We start from the raw sequence: 21,213 nt of genomic DNA on the forward strand, positions 1-21,213 counted from the left end.
GCACTACAATGAATATATTTTTTTCCCCTCAGAGGCAGGGGTTAGACATTGGAAGAGATGGCCCAGGAAAGTAGTGGTGTCACCATACCTGGTGGTGTTTAAGGAAAGGGCAGACGCAGTACTAAGGGACATAGTTTAGTGGGCAACATTGATGGTATGTGGGCCACTGCACTGGGTGATGTCAGATGTTTTTTCTGAAGTTAATGATTCTATGATTAAGCAGGGAAGCACACCTGAAGCAGCTGCAGCTCCAGGACCCATTTATTTTGAACACATTCTCTTTTTTTTTTTTAAGATCTGTCTCTCTTTCACAAGTTAATGAGTTTAAAAACAAGTTATGCAAGGTTTGTTCTACAAAAGCCAGAGAAATGGTACAACAGCCACACTCAAGAAATAACAATGATCCCAAATCATTTACAGCAATAAAGTTACAGTGAAATGCGGAAACAGTTCCTATCCATGTCAAATGACAACACTTTTTTTTTTTTGACAAAGACCTATCAATATCAAGCAGTTGCTGCTCTCATTAATGTTAATCATTTGGCATTAAATACAGTTTCAAATACATTTCAGCAAGATCTGCAAAAAAAAAAACCCAATTGATACTAAAGGCTCATATTACATAAGACATCTGCCGGAACTTTCAAGAGAGAAGATCATTTTCCAAAACAGAAATACTGGGACAGCAGTACAAGAAGTCAGGTTTTCCAAAAACATTGCTGTGTTTTGACTGGACAATCTCCATAAGACAACTTTCTTTTGGAAATCTTAGACGCAAAAAATCAGGTTAAAAACCAATCTAAATTAAGGTTTTTTTAAAGTGCATTCATTGTTTCATCAGTAGACTGACACTTTTAAATACAAAAATGCAAAGAACAGTATAGTTTTATAAGTGTAGAACTATAAACAGAAAGCTTTAGATTACTGGTAGTTCTTAGATATATAAACATTTAGGTTTAGAAACATATTTTCTTTGTGCTTGTAATCAATATAACACAATGGAAACCTGAACTCAGTCATTGCTTTTATAACTTACAGAGAATTACTTAAGAAGCCTGGACTACTGACTTATTTTCTGCCAGCTCAGACTTTAATTATTCCTTAGGTTCTGAAATAAATTCACCATGGAGGAACCCAAACAAGATTAATGGGTATTAGTTCCCAAGAATAAGATTGAGAACCTGGTACGAGCTCATGATTCCAACTGACAGGACAAATCTAAGTCATACTTCAATCTTAATTTAGAGCAAGTCCATCTGTCAATAGGAAGTGTGCTCAGAACTTATTCCTGGGAGAAACACGTTTTCTTGTGTAGTAATTATTATTTTTGAAACTGTAATAAATATGCAAGTATACTGGCCACATAAAAAGCAAAAGAACAGACTGTGTTTATCTAATGTAAGAAAGGTAGAACCATGACTACAAAAACAAAGACAGGTAACTAAAAAAGGCTTCAAATTAGATCCTGAACTACAAGCAACTAAAAAACATTTGGAAACACGTGAACTGCTTCTAGAAAAAATTCTAACAAGTTAAGGAAATTGATATGCTGATGACACTGAGAAAGAAACAACAGTCATGAGAGAGAAGGTTAGAGACTGGATCAACAGTATATTGCCGCCTTCAGCTTTTGGGGTTCAAGGTCAAATGCAATTATGTGGTGTTGAGATAGTGAATACTGTTTTATTATTGTGTAACTAAACAAAGGGTCTTATGCTGTGCCTTCCAGCGTAGTATAAAGCTTCAAAACAGCAGCTGTATGTATTTGCTTCCTTTTATAGATCTATGTGTTTTTAATGCTAAACAGAATAATTGACAGTAAAAGCTTACTTAGATCTTGGTCCAATCTCAAAACACTACTTTGCAGTCACACCATAAACTATCCAGTATTGAAAGAATACCATCTTTTTTTTTTTTTCCCCCTCCATCAGGTTCTAGGTGTAGAACAGCTACTACATGAGAGAGAGAACCACTGTATAACTGTATGTTTAAGGTGTAGCTTTGGTATTCAGTGAGTTGCATCATCCCTTCTCAGAGGAATTATTTGAAGTGCTTTGGCTATTCTCTCTGCAATAGCTTGACTGCTTGCTGCAATTATTCTCCGAGACATCAAATCAAATGGTCCACCTAGAAATAAAAGCAAGCAAGTTAAATACTTATAGCTGGAAAAAAAAAGTTAAGAAAATGAGCATTAACAAAAAAGGATATATTATGATTCTGGACCATGTTCTGCCATTGGATAAAATGCAATTAACTCAGTAGGTTTATGTAGCATATGAACTACATTTAAATTCTTCTCAACATATGCTTACTGCTTTTTTTTTTTTTTTTTTAAGTTGTCTGTCTTTTTGGTGCTCAGCCAAATGGGTTAAAAAGTAGTATGATCTTAAACTATAAGACAATTGACTCTGTACATTAGCTGGATGTGAACTCTGTTTAGTAGTAATAACCTCCCTGCGTTCTATTTTCAGCTATTTAAAATGACAAAGGAGTATCATGCATTTTCCTCTTTTACCTGATACATCTAGGAGTACACCGCCTGCTTCAGTAATAATGATTCCAGCCCCTGCCATATCCCAGCAGTGAATCCCCATTTCATAATAGGCATCAGCTCCACCCGCTGCCACAAGGCACATGTTCACAGCTGCTGTACCAACCGCTCTAATCCTAAAGAAGACAGTTGTTTTTCAGTTAAGAACAGTTTGTAAGGAAGTCACAAGGTACATGCACATGGCGAAGAACACAAAAGCATCATGTGCAAAATGAACTCAGCTAGAGCAAACAAGATGGAATGCTGCAGCGAAACAAATACGCGTAACTTCATTCCCAATTACTTTTTCTAAGTAGCTTGAAGAGCTCTGTGTGTATAGCAAATTCCCAGAAATAATATTTATGAATTCCAATTTAAAAAGTGGCTTTACAGTGAAAATAAATATTGAATAACCTCTCCGCCTAAAAAAAATAAAGTACTATGGAAGATAGCTGGGAGGAGTGGCTGACGCACCAGAAGGCTGTGAGACCTAGACAGGTTGAAGAGTTGGGCAGAGAGGAACCTGATGAGGCTCAACAAGGGCAAGTGTAGAGTCTTACACCTGGGGAGGAGTAACTGCATGCATCAGTACAGGTTAGAGGAGCGCTGCAAAGAAAGACCTGGGTGTCCTGGTGAACAAAAAATTGGCCATGAGCCAGCAGTGTGCCCCTGTAGCCAAGAGGGTCAACAATATCCTGGGGTGCATTAAAGAGCATGGCCAACAGGTCAAGGGAAGGGATCCTGCCCCTCTACTTTGCCCTGGTGAGGCCATATCTGGAGTACTGTGTCCAGTTCTGGGCTCCCCAGTTTAAGAAAGATGAAAAACTTCCACAGACAGTCCAGTAGAGGGCCACAAAGATGATTAGAGTCCTGGAACATCTCTCTTAGGAGGAAATCCTGAGAGACCTGGATCTGTTCAGCTTGGAGAAGACTGACAAGGGATCCTACCAACGCTTATAAATATCTAACGGGCAGGAGTCAAGTGAATGAGGCCAGGCTCCTTTCAGTGGTGCCCAGTGACAGGACAAGAAGCAACAGGCACAAGTTGACACACAGGAAGTTCCCTATGAACATGAGAAAAAAAAATTCTTTACTTTGAGGGTTACAGAGCACTGGAACAGGCTGCCCAGAGAGGTTGTGGAGTCTCCTTCTCTGGAGATATTCAAAACCTGCCTGGATGCTTTCCTGTGCAACCTTCTGTATGGAACCCGCTTTAGCAGGGGGTTGGACTAGATGAGCTCCAGAGGTCCCTACCAACCCCTACAATTCTGTGATCCACCCATGAAACAATAACAGATATTCTACTTTGCTTTTTGAATACAAGACTTCAAATGCAGTGTACACTTATCAGCACTGAAAAAACAATTACTTCCCTTTCTCAAGGGATGCTCAGTAAACATCTCTGGCTTGAAAAAAAACACAATAGCAATAATCATAAAAAATGAATTGCAGAGTGTAAAAACAGTCGGGGTAACTTAATGAAAATCTTTATGTTACAAATTCCAACTTCTTTTGGAAATGTTGATATAATTAGTAAGTAACTTGTATAAATATTTATTTCAATTATCAGTAAAATTTGTGTTACGTTATAATTGGTAGCAGCTAAGTTACAGCAAGAAGCAACTTAAATCAACTTCAAGCTCAATGTACTCTTTACACATAACATACCAAAGTTGAAATGAGGAAATACTTCATGTTTTCCTTACTTATAATTTAGCATATATTCCTTAATGACATTGGAAGGTTTTTTGAAAATACAAACTGTCTAAGTGTTAAACGTCCAAATGAGAACCCTGAGAATCTCAGCATAAAACTAGAACTACTTTTAGATTAGAAACGTGAGTAGACTGAATAACAGAAGTGTGTCTACTGAAACCACCTTTACTTAGAGAAAATAGTTTGTGGAAACATGGTTTCAGGTCACCTAGATGAGAAGAAACAAGGAACACATTGAGCTCAAAACAGTTTGTAGGTAATGTCAATTATTTGGTCAAATTAAGAGTATTTGTACAGCACTAAGAGAGGAAAGAAAGATCTACTTTTGTCTTCTTCATTAGAAAATAAAAATGACTGGTTATTACACAGAAATAAGAACTCTAACAGTTGCCTTAATATAACACAGCTTCTCCACTTCTTCTCTACGTCTTTCTCAGAAAAATGCATGAAATCATATTTCCTTTTCTTTTTAAAAAAAACAACAACAAAAGACTTAGGAAATACAGTACTTCCTAGTCCTACAAATCCAGACATGCTTTAATTCTCAATACTACTGATTGTTACAGTTTTCTTACTTATCTCAGTCTCAAAAAGTGAAAACATACAGTTTCTCTGCAGAGAGCTACTACACAGTAACATTTACATCTCACTGCACTTTTAAAATACGATATGTAATGCAAGTGACCTGTCCTAAAAATGATCATATATAACACAATCAGTAAAAATCAAAATAAGTAAAAAAAATAAGTAAAAATCAAAAATAAGCAGTATCTTACCCATGAACAGGAATACTGAGGAGTCTTTCCATGTTAGCAAGAACTATTTTTATAGTCTCTGGATCACGATTTGATCCCAATTCTGTTACTAAAAGGGATTTTGTGATGTCTGAAAAAGAAATTAAACCTCACTTTTCCAACAAATTACAGTAATTACAATAATTACTGTTAATACGCAAGTTAAATTCAAGCAGAGTTTACTCCATTGCTTTCTTACACAAAAAGAATAAAAGTCATTTAAATATTAATTCTACATATACTCGATGTATAAAAATCCCTTTCTTATAGGGATAACGGCAGGACAATACAAAATAATGTATATATAAAATTGAACCATCTCATGCTTTAATTGATGTCACTACTAAGTGAAACCATTGTTAGAAAAATTAAAGAAGTTCTCAGAACTTTAAAGGCCCTCCACTTTAAGTGAGGATTTTATTTTACATAGGACAGGCAAGTATAAAAGAGCGATAGTGATCTAAACCCTGGACAAAGTTCACAGCTGGACAAAGTTGAATTGTTAATAGATTTGTTATGGTTTCTAAAGAACAAACAGAGGGATGACAGACATACAGGGAATGAAATTTAAAAAAAAACAACACACAGATGCACAAGGAATAAGAAATTCAGCTGCTGGGTGTTGATTGTGAAAAGATCACAAGCATGTTATGTGATCTCTTACCAAAGAGGACATAACTGTTTCTCAAATCTGAATAATTCATGGCCAAAAAGCCTGTGTTTATAAGCAAAACAGTGTGCTAAGAAACTGGAATACACCCAAGTCCAAAAGTGTTGATGTACCACTTCCATAAGAAATGCAATTAATTAAAAAGCTATTCCATTCCACTTACCTTCTTGGCCTGATACTTGAAGTTTCTGACCATTGCAAAATGCACCTTTTCCTTTTCTGGCAGTATACATCTTGTCTTCAACACAACTATACACAATTCCAAACTCCATCTGCAAGGAAAAGTAAAAATACCTTGAGGCTTCTGTTTTTTTTCCTTTCTATTTACTGTGACAATATAAGTCTTAATAATAACAAGCAACAAGAAATTGATTGGTTTTGGTTGATTAGATATTAAGTAATGAAAAGTATACCTTTTTGTTTACAACAAAGCCAATTGAAACTGCCACAAATGGAAACCTACAAAACAAAACATTTCACTAATGTGAAGATACCAAACTTCTTTTGTTACCACGCTCATGCTTAACAAAAATCAACATTCACTCATACGCAATTTATATTTAAAAAAGAAACACTGAGTATATAGGAAATAATACTTTTTCTGGAATTTGCACCATTTACTATGACAATAGACCCAACAACACCATTTACCATTGCAAATACAAACTTTTCCACCCACTGAAGCTAAGAATGTTACATTCGGGCTTGGGGACTGTCACTTTTATAGTCAAAGAATACAAGCAGGCCTCCGTACCACCAACCTTTCTCAGAAGAACAAATGGTCTGGCCAAAATGCCCTCATTAGAAGAAGTTAGTCATCTCCCCCACCCTCCTTACAGAATTAAGTCAGTAAATTCAGCAGAACATGTTCTTTTCTCGTGGCTTTTAATACATGTTAATTATCAGGATACAGCAGCTATTTAAAGCTGTGGCCCACACAGTAACAGTCATTTGAAAATGGGATTTAAGAACATTCAAAAAAGCTCAGCAGGGTCAAACTATGTTTCAAAGCTGAGGGAACAGTCAGCCATCGTTACGCTGAAGGTCCCCTTCTCAACACGCAGAACACACACTAGGCGTTCACTAGCAATGATTTTGTTATCTTTCATTGTAGGAGCTCCTACAATTTGAAAGCTTCTGGAAATCAGTGCTCGGAGCCGCTATGGCCTTTCAGCAAAACCTCTCTGAAGGTGCAGCTCCTAATTCTGACTCCTGATGCTTTTCAAGGCTGCTGACCTCTGCCACAGAGTAAAAGCCTTTGAAGGAATATATGCTCTTGGTTATGGCAAGACTACTATGAAAGTTACAGAAATACTACAATAACAATAAAAATAATCCAATGTCTCTCACTGAATTTCAACAGTTTGTAACTAGCAACAATATCTCTTTTAGAGTAGTTTAGAAGGCAAAAAGCCGTACTTTCCAGGAATTGCAGAAAGAAAAAGGTTAATCAGTTGAAGTTGCTAACACAAAAAGTGAAAGGTGAACCTGTGTACAAAGTTGGTAGTTCCATCAATAGGGTCTATAATCCATGTGGGGTTATCTGTCAAAATGCTGCCCTCTCCAGCTGCAACGGATTCTTCTCCAATAAAGCTGCAGTAGGAAACACATTTAAAAGATACAAAGAAATTGTTTACAAGTCCTGAATTACAATACTGTCCTAGAAACTAAAATTCTTGAAGCGAGATATAGCTTTTCATACCATCAGTAATCATATGTAAAAAGTTAGAAAAGCTGAAAAGAACCAACTGCACCTGACCAAGCTTGTGCTGAAATTCATAATGTCAGAAAATAGCACAAATCATGGGGAAAAAAAAATGTTCTTTTCATATCCCTTACTGGAATTTAGCATTCTATAAACACTGAAGTTTTCATTTTAAACAGTAACACCATCATCAAAATTGGCTAGAGTACTTTTATCTACTTATACATTTCAGTTTATTTGTACTATAAAGCATTGCTTGCTGCCTGCATTTTAACTGAAGAAAGCTTTTATGGTAATACTCATGTGGTTAGACCACTGCAGTAACTGTAAAGTTAGTTAACGCTTAACTCAGATATGGCAAAATTGTTAAGACTCACAACTGCATTCATTTTACAAGCGTTCTGAAAAAAAAAAAGGAGCTTGGTAAAGGGATGAAATCCAAATCAGAGCCACTCCTGAAAGATGGGGCAAAGTGTGTGTGATCAGGCATTCTACTAAACCAAGGGACACGTGGCTGTACTACAAGAACCCAAGTTTCAGCATCTTTTTTTTGAAAATATTTGTTTTGAACTGCACAATTATTAGGGTCAGTGTAAGCAGGTAGAATTCTCTTCTATGCCTTTTGCACATTGAGTAATACGTGATAAAATAAACAGCCTATGAAAAGCATGCATCAAATTCCTGCACTTATGTGCAACTAGAGAAGTGATGATGACTGCTCAGAAAGAAACAGCACGTTTCCAAAAAGCAGATCTTCAAGAAGGGAGAGACTGAAGAGTTACTTTAGGTAAATGAGAAATTCACGAGAAATAAATTCAACAGAAATGCATCCAAGAAGATATAAATTACCTGATATCAAAGTTAAAATATTCTAAACTGTTTATCAATGCCAGAAACTTCTTTCTTCCAAGGTCATTATTTATGTCTGGATGCTTACATTGATTTGGCTAGGTTACTGACATTTTGCATCACTTGAGTTCTTCTATGCATATTTATTAAGTTCTACATATATTGCTATGATAAGAAAATCTCCAAGAAAATGCAAGAAAATTTAGCAAATCTCCTTTATAAAACTGTACTAAACTTGAGCCTTGTGTCAAAATTGGAAAGACAGCAAGTTAATACAACCTACCCTTCAAGAAGAAATTTCTTTTTATACAAATACATAAGGAAATCACTATTCTGTGTAACAAACTTTCAGTTATCCATTATCAGAAAAGTCAGTCTACTTTCAAGGTTCTTACACAGTGTGAGATTTGCCAAAGGCACTCTCATTACCACGGCAGCCATCCAGCTTAGGCAGCAAAGAGATGCTAGTTCAAACAGCCAGCAGTACACAAGACATTTGGGATCCAGTTATCTTGGAGCCACTCGTGATGCTCCAACACAAATGACCAAGAACTTACTGACATACAGGTGCCTCAGACTGAAGTGATTTTCAGTATGAGCCTTGACCAAAGGTAATTTTGTGTCACTGAACTCCATGGATACTATGTTTTGTTACTACTACAGCTCTATTAAGTTGATAACAAAATTAGCAAGTAATTAATTTCAAAGCATTTGGGAAAAACTAGCACAATGAAACAATATACTAAAGCTATGAGAGATTTCTGCAGCTTTCCAACAGACAGTCATAACAGAATTTTACCAAGTGAAATCAAACTTCTCATTTTGTCACCCCTTCCCTTCTATCCAAATTGAATTGATTAGGAACTATACCTGTGAGAAGGATACTTTTCTTTTATCAATGAGATAATGAAGTTTTCTACTTTTTGATCAGTTTCAGTCACTAGATCAACTGGTGAACTTTTAACCATAATGGATTTTTCTTCTTTGAGTGCTCCACGGATTATCTGTTAACAAAAGAGGGGGGGGGGGGAAAAAAAGCTTTCTTCATTAATAGCATGGAAAAAAATAATTTTCTCAAGAATCTGAGCATCACTGGGCATTATTTTTAATGTGATTTTCTACACTGTACATACATAACAGAAAGACAATCAGTGGCAAAATCTCAATTTAATTGCAGGGGCTCACCCCTACATCTTTCTCCAGTCCCTACTCAGCACAAACTTCTACATGACCTTGAAAATGAAACATGACACAGAACTCCGTTTTGTTAGAAGTACTAAATTTATAAGTTTAAATACCACAGAGATATTTAGGATTGAGCTTACGTGATGCATTTTTAGCCAGATCTTACATTATGATCTCAAAACGGATGGAATCAGCTTGAATAAGTATCCATGCCTCACAGCCCAGATACTTTACTCAGAAAGTTTTTTTCAGGGAAGATTGTAATGAGGTTGTTGCAGGGACAATGTTCTGCCATTTTGCAGCTCCAGGGACAGCATTAGCACATGTGCCATTTTCTCTAGCTACAAACAGATGTACCAAGAAGAACTACTGCAAATAGATGAACCTTCATTAACAGCTCCTACAATGAGGCTCTGCTGTGACAGACGAGCTCTTTCAAGAGATCTTAGATCACAAAAGTTTAAAGTACTGACACTGTGAGAGATATTTCTTATTTACAATATGGTACCGTGTGCCAACAAGAAGTCATGGAGTAACGCTGACTAACAGTGTTCAAAAGAAAGACAGTCAACAGTTTTCAGGAGCAAAAAATAAGGGAAACAAATTTAAGGGAACAAATCAGATATTCCCTTTATTTACCATTATTCAGAAATATTTTTGAAGTGAAATTTAAGGAACAAAAGATATTCCTTGGTTTTCATTAGACTGTCATTCCAAGAAAGATGCGAAGTTGTTCTCTTACATTAACCAAGCTGAAAGACACTCCAATCTTGAAACAGTTATTTAACTACTTTGCTAATTCCTTTTTATTTTTAATACTCCTCAGAAGAATATCCAACACCAAAGTTCATTCAAAAGCAACAAACATACCAGCCTCAATAAGTAAAGTTATGAAAGGCTTTATACTTACTTCCCCAGCCTTCTTTGCTAACGTAACTGCATAATCCATACATTCTTGCCAAGGATCTGCCATGTTTTCTTTGACGTACAACCTACCAAAAGGATATATTAACACAAGAAATGATTATGGTTACCTTTTATAAATTCTAATTTTTCACTCTTCCTGTTCAGACTGCAGTGTTTCCTCCTAACTGGAATACAGAAATCTGTATTATCTTTTACTCAGGAAAAATTTCAAATGTATTAAATGCTTTGTTGAGGTTACCAGATTATTTTCACGTTTTGTGACTATCAATAAGGCGTAACATAAAAACAGTAACAAGTACAAATCCTCAGTGTTGAAAGACACAAACATATATGCAATTCTACATTTAGACAGTGACCTCAAAGTACACAAGGGCTCTGAAAAGCAATAGTGTGCTTACAAATGAACAGTGTACAGCTCAGGGCCTGTTTGCTTAGAAGCTGTAAAATCTTCACTATAATTTACTACAGAAGACTGTTGACATAAAGCTTAGTCTAGTTTTAAGTATGGTTTAATTTAACATGAATGTCTTAATTTGTTGTTTATTCTGTCACTCTTTGCTCCAGGGATCTGTTCCAGACATGAAGTGGTTTTGATTCTACATGAGAAAAGTACAAGATCCTACAGTCACTTAAAAGTGTATTTTACAGACTTAAGTATTAAGAAGCAATCCAAGCTACCAATACCTCACTCTGTATGCACATCTATGTGAAATACCAATTGGCATATCCTACACTTTGTCTGCAACACCCACAGCAGGCCATGCGTTCATTCAATGCCATAGTTATATTCCAAACCCTGGAGGTTTGTCTCATTTCTGAGTCACAGCCCTTTCAGAAGCCTACCATGTACTTCCTATATAAGTGGTTCCACCTTTGAGACATGATAACCAAGACAACAGATTTGAAATACTTGTAGATTTATAAGGATAAGTGCTCTTTAAAAAAAAACCTTATGCAATCACCGTGACCCATCCCCAGCCTAAGTACCCCGATCTAACTGCCCCTGTCTAGGTCCTGGTCCTAACAGCTAGAGATTACCAAAAGAAACCCCATTTTTACAAAACGCAACATGCCGATGGTTGTGTTCATAACCTACCGATCACAGAGCCCTCTAAGCACAGGGCCAGTCAGATAATACAAGTAAGACGCTGGGGCACTGGGCTGCGTACCGGAGACACCGAGCAACGTCCCGCTAAGCACACAGACACCCAGCACACCGGCACAGCAAAGGAAAAGCAACCAGCTACATTCAAAAACCCATCCAAACAGTAAGTCCGCACGAATCCTAGTTAAACACCAGCAGCCGCGTTGACGGGACGGAGCCGTTTTCTCCCAGCTCGGTGCTCTCCCGCCCCGCCGCCGGCCTGCCCCGCAGGCTCAGCCCCGCACCGAAGGCGGAGGTACGGGTGGAGGAGCCCACAGCCGCCGGTCCCAGCACAGCACAGGCCACCGGGACCCAGCCGTCATACAGGGCGCCCGGGGCTCCGAACGGTCCCGTCCGGTCGAAAGGCGGACCCCGTCGCGAGCAGCCCCCGCTCTACACAAGAAAAGGACAGCGAGGGCAGCAGCGCATCTCGAAATGGCGACTGAGGAGAATGCCGCCTCACCTGATCTCACAGCCCCCAGCTCCGTTAACCACCGCCGCCGCTCTGAGCGAGCGCTCAACCCCGGCGGCACTACGCATGCGCCGGAGGCATTAGCTACGCCCCTACACGGCCGGCGCCGGGTTCTGCCGCGCATGCGCAGTGGGGAGCGGGGCCTGTTGCCGGCTGTTCCTTGCTCACCCAACAGAGCGTGCGGAGGTGCGCAGTGCCCGCGAAGTGGAAGAGTGTTTTGTCAGTTCAAGTCACCTGCCTTGATTTTTCTCTAAAAGCTTTGACCAACTGTGCAACAGTCTTCTTTTCCCCCACACTTCCCACCCCCGCCCCCCACCTCCACACCCATCAGATCTGGTAATCGATAATACCAAACCAGCAACCTGAGAGACCACTGGTTTTGATTTTAAACATACAGTAAATTTCCAGAAAAGTCCATACAATCCAGATAGATTTTTGAAAACAAAAAATAAAAAGCTGCATTTTTGAGGTTACTATAATTAAAGTGACATAGAGGAAACAAAAGTCACGGCTTTCCTTTGTAAGGTTGCCAGAACACAGCCTTGTTCTCTGAAATCTGGCCCCGTGTCCTTCATCAGGATAAAATCACTGATGCATTTTGTGTTTACAAATGACAATTAATGTAGTTTACTCTCGTATGTAAGATGTTGATCTACAGCACACAGTGAGGAGAAGGGCTGTAACGTGCTTTGTGGTTTAGAATGACCACAACTTGTCTCCAGCACCAAAGGCAGCAGCCTCGCCCTGCTCCCAGTGGCACCCCAACCCACAGCTGCGTGCTTCTGCAGGGCAGGTTTCACCTTTTCCTTTATTCCCAATGAAGATGGGTCCATTCCCAGCGGTGCCAGGAGGTTGAGTCACCACACCCTTCCACGCTTCATCTTTCCAATTTTGTAAACAGGCAGAATCATAGAGACCTTAAGCAGTATTTGTCCATCTGTAAAGGACAGTACAGATACTTTTTCTGCATGATTATTTTGCACATCGTTTTCTGCAAGGTTATACTAAAAAAAACATAGTGCCAACTCAGAGAAGCACCCTGGCTGCGGTTTGGCTTTTGTTGTGACACCTGGTAAGCAAGATAAGAGATCTGCTGGTAAACATCTTCAGACCAGGCAGATAACACACTACAGGTCACATACATTTCTCTCTTTCTAAAAGACACACAAAGAGAAACTGATGAAAATAAGTTTGAGAGATGGCTGTAGGCTTTCTCAGCTCAACGTAGTATTTCTTGTTTGCTTTGGCACTGCCCAGCTGGTTCACAGGTCACATACCTAAGGAAAGTTGAGTTTTTGACATAAACTCAGGTTTTCCCAAACTTTGCTCTGTACCTCTATACCAACACGTGAAAGGAGATTTTGTGTGAAGCAGCACAAGGGCAGGAGCTGGAACCTGCAGCACCCTTAGAGGTAAAACATTTGCAAAGCCTTGACCTCATCCATTTTCTAAAACTATCACACAGAGAAATAACAAACAAGAAGCCAGAGTCTAACAGCTATCATCTGAGCAATTCTATCCCAAGCAAGATACCACAGCTCAGTGAAAGTTTCAGCTTTTGCTTCTAGACTCTACACAGGAACACCATCATTAGGACAGCTATTTGTCTGTCAGCCTGGCTTCATTGGTTTTTGGTTCTCTTTCTGAAAACTGAGCGGGATGAACTTCTGCATCTTATCCCAGACAGTCTTGGAATAAGATGAAAGCGAATGTAAAATTTTTATCAACTGTGACTTCTCTATTTGTACTGTCATTTACAGGCTGCTAGCTCTTAGCAATAACTAGCGCTTGGTAAAAGCAACCTTCCTTACAAAACTTTTGAGATCTCCCCAAAGATTTACTTCTACTTCCCCTAGTCTATGTTCGCCCTAGCTCCAGTAAATTTTATTATCATTATTTTGCCTGCAGTTACATGCACTGAAAAAAATCTGTATTATGAAGTAAATAAAACTTCTGAAGAGGCTGTGTGCAGGCACTTCTGGCATGCACCTCTGCTCAGCCTTCTTATCCACATAGGTCTATGTTGGGGAGGTGGTAAAATGGTCGTGTAAGCCATGTGCTTCACTTGCAGGTGGCACATGAAGGGATGTGCAAAGAAAAGGGAGAAAAGAAATAGCAAGAGAAAAGGAGAACTACTCCTTTTATGCCAGAAAGAGAGATGACATGCAGCTGCAGAGAGAGGTGGGGGGAAAGCGGAGTCACGTAACATTTCACTGCCATGAACCAAAGATTTTAAAAATATTCAGCCACTGAGGACCAAGCTGCTTTTTCCTACAAAGAGAATCCCACTGATTTCTCCAAGTTTCCAACAACTTTAAGAAAATGCAGATCTGGAGCATGGGCAGCATTCCAATGCTGCATTCCAAACAATGTGAAATCTGTTCCTGTAGATGCAGAAAACATGCTGCAAGAGTGTAACACGTTCTTTTCCTTCACAGAACTGACACACCGCACGTTTACATTTTAATACATACTTTCCCCATCATTTACACAAAAATAAATACATATAACATTTAGGAAAACATTATTTAGCTGTAAAATGTCAATAAAGCAAGAATTTATTTTAGCTAGTATCTGTAGTATGAGTTACTGTAACAATTAGTTATCCTTTTAGGACATAGTTCTGCCAATTCTGCAACTGAAGAATTCATGGAAACTGAGTCTTCAAGAGGTGAGAACAGATTCTCACATATACATACAGAGATTTAATGGTGGCAACCCTGCCAATGGCTGGAGGGTTTGAACTAGATGATCTTTAAGGTCCTTTCCAACTCAAGCCATTCTATGAAGAAGAAACTGGTCTTGATTTGAATACCACATTTCTAGAAACTCTTTTGTTGTTTTGTTTGCAATTAGTTACTAACTTAAGTATGACTCCATATCTTCTATAAATAAAACATCATTATCAAGATACTCCAGAATTATATTTCCACCATTGAATAATGGATAATCTTCATCAGATAGCCATTTTTCCAACGTGTGCTCAAATGGCAAGGCTTCTCCAGAAGCAGTATGGCATAACCTCAATTTCTACAAGAAAAATAACACAGAAATTGACATCAAAATTTGCCCAAGATGCAAAAAGAACGGTGGCTAGGGAGAGAGGGAGGGAAGGGTAAAAAAAATGATTATTACTGATTTACCTGTGCTGTTGATTTGTTGTTGTCATTTTTAAGGCTTGCTAAGGAAGCTGCATAATCTACTACTTTGCCAATACTCCACTTACTGCAAAAGAACATAGGCTTGCTTTTCTCTTTGTTTCCCTTTGGTAAAAGTACTTGAAAGTAAATTCTTTCTGTCTAGAAAAACATGTTATAAATGTAAAAGATAAAAAATAAAATCAGAAAAGACAAACATAATTGCAGACATATGCATTGATGTATTCATGAGTTGAGTCTGTCCTTTATGAATCCAAGCCAGACACTGTCAAACAAGACAGAAGTCTTATTTCCAAGGATTTAAGCCTTCCCTAGAAAAAAAAAAAAACATGGAACTATCCTCCTCCCAGCTGTGTTCATAAAACTTAGTATGATTTTCAACCTGTGCATTTTCCTCACAAAAAATCTGTAACACCCAGGAATACTACAAAGGGGAAACGGAAGCAGGACTTGAATCTTTCTAAAATGTAAATGACTACAGCTTGTGGAACAGCTAACACAGCCCTCTTATTACAAACACACACTAACATAACTTAGCTTCTATCAGCGTCCTAGCACCTTCCTCCAGTTCCTCCTCCAGCTCTAAGGATGACGAGGCAGTGTCCCACAGCTCACTGCAACATAATTCACAAAACTGCTCATTCTACTGCTGCAGCCCTAACTATGGAATACACCTCCCGGAATTTCTGTGCCATATCCAAGAGAATATCAGTCAAACAAGGACGCGATAACTAACACTACATTGCCACATGGCCCTCCTGTTTTGAGCTGGTCAGTCTTGAAAGGAGTACCCAAAAGAAGCAATTATCTGCAGAAAACTGACCTCTGCCCTATCAAGAGAGAAAAGGTATTTCTAAGATAGTCTGGTTTTTCCTGATCTTAGAGTGAGAAGTCAGAAAGGACCACTGGGGTCACATGGTGCAAACCATCCTCAAAGCAAGGCAAAATTAAAGCTGAGCCTAACCACAATAACTGATCAGGTGGCATCAAGTCAGATTCAGTCAAGTTTTGAACACCTACAACTTCACTATATAGTGACGAGAGAATTAATATGCCTAAGAAGAATTTGAGAAACTTCATATTAAAAAAATCTGTCAAACTGGAACAAGCTGGGCAGTAGAGAGGAGTAAAAAATGATATCTAGGAGTCTAGGAGGCAAATTAAATAGAGAAGCTGGAGTTCATTTATCAGTCTTAAAATTATCGTTATTCTAGATGGTTGGAGAATTAATATCCAAATAAGACAATTAAAAATGAGAGAAACTAGCATACAGTAATTTGTGTTACACTTGTTAGACCTTACTAGCTCTGAAATAGGAGGCGACTTTTAAAAATTTTCTTATAACTACCGATGGCAGACTTTTTAAAATTATGTCCCATAATATTTGAAATTAATCACTCTCTCTTCAGCAAATATTTCTTAAAGTGGCACTGTGAGGAGTGTTACAAGCAGGTCTTCGTAATAGTCTTCTGCTATGAGCAGAATTATCCAGTTTTAAGCATGATGAAGTACAGAAAAAATAAATTCATTAGAGGACTCAATAACTGAATAGCTGCAGTTGTTTTAAAAACAATAATTAAACACACCTAATTATCACATTGAATGTTTTCACTATTATAAATCCAATATCAGAGGCCTAAACTTGGCATGCTCAACACAATTCTGTTGAAGGACCTGACTGCTCTAAGCTCTACACAGACCCCTTACAAAAGACATGGGATCAGTGAGACAGCTTCTCGATGCCAAGCTGAAATCTGTGTGTAAATGACTGTGGCCTTGGAGAATTAAATTCAAAAACAAATGGAGGGACCTAGAAGAACAAGAAATTTAGAAAACATATCATTTCCTTAGAGAAGTCAATTACCAAAAGCAAGTATGACTGACCTGAGGCAAGGACTTGTCACCACATGCATGCATTTTCAGTTTCATTAATGCCACTTTTGCTGCTGTTTCACTGTTTCTTGCTCCTTTACGTTTTTTGCTTTTTACTTCTTCACTTTTTTTAGACTCTGAGAACAATATTATTCCTGTTAGTATGAGTCAATTTTCTCATTCACATATCTTGGAATAAGCTTATGTTGTATCTCCATACTATAAGCCTTACTGTATCTCTTTAAGTTGTCAACTCCTTACATGTCCTCCTGAGTGCAAGATATTACATACTCCTATTCAAAGATATTTGTGATGTAACAGAACTCCTGAGTGGAAAGGCAGATCAGCAAAAGAACCAGGTAAACACAAACTGCAAAAACTGAAGAGATGCAAATTCCAATGCTTCTATAGCTATGGTGATGACAGCATTCATATGGCAACAGGTTTAGGTTCTCCTTTCTACATGTAACACCCATGGGCTAGTTAAGCAGTACTTTCTATTCTCTTTTCTGCACCAGATCTTGTGTAAAAGCTACAAAAATTGTACTGTAGCCTTTTTTTTTGCCACCTTGATTGCATAGGTATAATCCCAGCAGACGAGTGTATGCACACAATATGACTACATTATCTGTGTATAAAATAATATGCAAAGATAAATGGCTAACTAAAATTAATTACACTGTAGTACTTTAATTAGAACAATGCAGTAATTCTGAAAGAAACTTGAGTCTCCTCTCAACTGTCAAAGATTTTATTTCTAGATATATGCTACTCTTTTCTTTTTGTAGTCTCAGTGAACACACTTACATGCTGACAGGTGAGTTTAAGACTATTTAAACAAGGAACTCCCATCCATCCTTGCCTTCTTTTAGTCAAGCCTAGACCATTAGAGGTCACAAGCCTTCTGAAGGGAACTGTAGTATACATATATATATTCCACTGTACTTGCCTATAATATCTTTAACTAGCTGCTGAGTAGCAGCCATTCGAGGTTTTGGTGCGTCCAGTTTCTCACACTCATGATCTGACTGATGCCGATGTCTATAAAACAAAGTTAAAAACTTGCATTAATTTTTACCTCATACACTAATGAACAAGCATTTATGTTTAAACGCTCTGTTCTACTCACCTCAGGCAAAAATGTTTTTCACAGTAGGGACATAAAACTGGCACAAGTTCCTTTGTGTGGCAGTCCTTATATGAGCACAAGTAAGATTTGTGCTGATCTGGTTTCACAGAATTGTTTCTTATATTCACCTAAGCATCAGTACAAAACATTCTGTGTAAATAAACATACTACAGACAAGTCACCACCCTGGTTACTCAAAAGGTCTGTGCCTGCTCTCTGTTTTCTAGGTGAAACCAGTTCAGCAATTCTCTCTTAATTTCATTAATTTAGCTGTTAGAAAAAGAACCATCCTCCTAATCAAACTTAATTCTGAAAAGCAGAGAAAACGTACATTAATTTTTTAAACTTATCAACCATTCTCAGTTTAATAATTCACAGTTATATGCTATGCATATATGTCTAATCTGAAAATACCTAGATCAGTTACACAGAATTTTAAGGTAGTCATATATTATTAGATTACCTCAGAACATCGATGAGCATCCCGGCTCCTGTGCTGAAGGCTCAGTGGCAAAAGAAGAAAATATCACAACATTATCATCATTTCAAGAGAAGAAAACTGCACACAGAAACACTTAAGTGTTTTAAGTACAATCTGACAAGTTTTATCACAGCAACGCTTCAATTAAATTCTCAAAATTTATTCCAACAAGCGAACGACTGTGTGGTGCTTAGCTTCCTGACAAGTTAAACCACAACAGTTATTTATCTCTTGGGACTTATGCCCAAAGTTAATAAATTATTTCAAGACAGTAAGATCATTAGCATGCTTAAGAATTCAGCTCAAAGCAACTGGAATTTGACTGCATTTATGGATTTTGGATCACTCTCCACAATAGCAGAAATGCCCTGAAAGCACCTACAATTTTAAATTGAAATTTTAGATCTGCCCTCAACTTAATACAGCTAATTTGAAGTGTAAATCAAAGAGCAGGCTCTGATTTGAGACCCTGGAAGAAATTTAGACATTTTTTCGACATAAGACAAATACCAACATCAGTACAAACCAAGGCCTCATGCCTTCCATAATAGTTAACCACATTCTACAGACACTCCTTCTGATTTCAAATCTCTACAACAGCTGCTTAGGAGAACAGGCCATGAAAAAAATTACTTTAACTAAACGTATCTAACTTGAGTTACTGCATATTCATAAAACATTTAGGTCTACAATTGCCACACTAAGATCTTACAGGAAAACTTACCAAAAAACACCTGAACAGCCATCACATACAAAGGGGAGAAAATCTGAAAGAAAGGGAGATTCATTTTCAGTTAAACAACATGTTTTTTTTTCTCCTAATAATTTTTATTTTCATTTTAAAATGTTTAACTTTTGCTTACTTGCATCACGGGGTAGGTATCTTCACAAGGACACTTAACGATTGCATTTACACAATACTCAAAAGCGGCTTTTGTGGCACAGTTCTACTACTAACTCCTCTAGTTAGCACTACAGAAAAAAGATCTGAGAAGGTAAATTGTATGTATATATGCTCTGTAATGATGCTTTCTACTTCTAAAGAAATGTTTTCCTTTTTCCCTAATATCAAACTTTGAAACTAGAACACTCCACTAGCCATCAAACAAACACTCAGCACTTATACTGAACAATTAATTTATTCTGAGACTCTCAAAATGCTGTGCACAGAATGCTGGTGCTAATGCCCGCTCGGGCCATCGCTGAGTCTTCCCACCCTTCAGGTGAGATCCGCCGCCTTCTGGTTACCTTTCTATAAGCACCATTTCCTGAAATCAACGAAGAGTGAAGAGTGGAAAAACAGAACAATAACAACAGTAGTCCTGCACCAGCACGGAAGAGGTCCTGTCAGGGAGCTCCCGCCCCGTAGCCCCACAGAGCCGCGCGGCGCCCCGCCGCTGCTCACCCAGCTGCCGACAGTCCGGCACCCCGCAGTGCTGCCCCACCTCCAGCTCCGCCATTTTCCTCACGCGCCGCCACAGGCGGAAGGGGCGGGGAGCTGAAGGAACGGGGCGGGGAGCTGAAAGAACAGAGCGCGCAAACGCTGTCGGGCTGCTGAGGAGGAGGAGAAGGATGAGAAAGGGCGGGAGTACGTATGCAGATATGCGGCTCTCCCTGCCCTGAGGCGGAGTGGCCCGGCACCTGCCGGGCGGTGGCGTTACTTCGCGTGGTTTTTTCTCCGTACTGCTGCTCAGTGAGCGTCCCTCAGGTGGCACTGGGCTGTCCGCCTGCTGCTACTGGGGGAAAAGGTGCCTTGTGCTCTGTCTCTTCTTTTCTTTTGAGTTGTATCAGATGCAGAACAGTGCATATTCCAGGAGACAGAGGAAGGGAAAGGGAGATGACAAGCTCCCAAGATTCTTCTTGCGCTCTTAATTAACTAACCACTGCTGTGGTTTCTGTAGGTATGCATCTACACTTCTGAAAAACTGCATTTCTTTCCTTTGAAAGTTTAGTGTTTATCGGTCCTAGCCCATGTGTGTTTTTAATGTAGAATCATCACGAGTCCAAAGGGACCCACAAAGATCATAGAATCATAGAATGGCATGGGCCCTGTCGCTGTCAGAGAGAGCAGAGCTCAGCGCTGCCCCTCTGCTCCCTGTGAGGAGCTGCAGCCACCATGAGGCCTCCCCTCAGCTCCTCTGCTCTGGGCTGAGCACACCCAGGAACCTCAGCTGCTCCTCGCCCATTTTACCCTCTGGACCCTTTATCATCTTTGTAGCTCTCCTTTGGATGTTCTCTTAATAGTTTTATGTTATATTGTGGCACCCAAGCTTGCATGCAGTGAGGCCATACAAGAACCTCAGAGCACTTAAGCACGAGTGTCCCCTTGCAGCACGCTGCAGAGCATGACTAACAGCTGCCACTCACCACTACGGGGCTTGTGTCACCACTGACTTCTGCACACAGTATTTATGAGGAGTCTGTGTCACCTTCTTGTCACTGACATCATGCATCAGGTGCTAGCACGTTCATGGCTGGCTGGCATTGTTAGTGAGCTGATTGTTCCTCTGAAAACACTTCTTGCAGTATGAGACTCACTGGAAGAAAGACATTGAGGCCTTGGAATGTGTCTAGTGAAGGG

At 38.9% G+C, this 21,213-nt stretch overlaps 2 protein-coding genes across 4 annotated transcripts; both read right to left on the bottom strand.

Annotated features, from left to right (window-relative positions):
- IMPA1 (inositol monophosphatase 1) lies at positions 216-12,102 on the bottom strand. Of its 2 annotated transcripts, none has more exons than XM_021387979.1 (9): positions 11,984-12,102; positions 10,360-10,441; positions 9,135-9,268; positions 7,199-7,303; positions 6,124-6,169; positions 5,874-5,982; positions 5,023-5,131; positions 2,516-2,667; positions 216-2,127 (listed from the first exon to the last, which is right to left on the bottom strand). In XM_021387979.1, the coding sequence occupies exons 1-9, from the start codon at positions 12,058-12,060 to the stop codon at positions 2,009-2,011; spliced, it is 933 nt and encodes a 310-aa protein (XP_021243654.1). In that variant the 5' UTR covers positions 12,061-12,102; the 3' UTR covers positions 216-2,008. The 2 variants fall into 2 exon arrangements, with proteins under 2 accessions (XP_021243654.1, XP_021243655.1); XM_021387980.1 differs by lacking the exon at positions 11,984-12,102 and adding an exon at positions 11,473-11,725.
- ZFAND1 (zinc finger AN1-type containing 1) lies at positions 14,434-20,176 on the bottom strand. 2 transcript variants are annotated; one of them, XM_021388093.1, is made up of 8 exons: positions 20,038-20,176; positions 19,357-19,399; positions 18,615-18,654; positions 18,152-18,279; positions 17,972-18,063; positions 17,035-17,159; positions 15,136-15,291; positions 14,434-15,022 (listed from the first exon to the last, which is right to left on the bottom strand). In XM_021388093.1, the coding sequence occupies exons 1-8, from the start codon at positions 20,090-20,092 to the stop codon at positions 14,852-14,854; spliced, it is 810 nt and encodes a 269-aa protein (XP_021243768.1). In that variant the 5' UTR covers positions 20,093-20,176; the 3' UTR covers positions 14,434-14,851. The 2 variants fall into 2 exon arrangements, with proteins under 2 accessions (XP_021243768.1, XP_021243769.1); XM_021388094.1 differs by lacking the exon at positions 18,152-18,279 and having other exon boundaries at positions 20,078-20,126.

The sequence above is a fragment of the Numida meleagris genome, chromosome 2 (genome assembly GCF_002078875.1).
Source record: "Numida meleagris isolate 19003 breed g44 Domestic line chromosome 2, NumMel1.0, whole genome shotgun sequence".
Lineage (NCBI taxonomy): Eukaryota > Metazoa > Chordata > Aves > Galliformes > Numididae > Numida > Numida meleagris.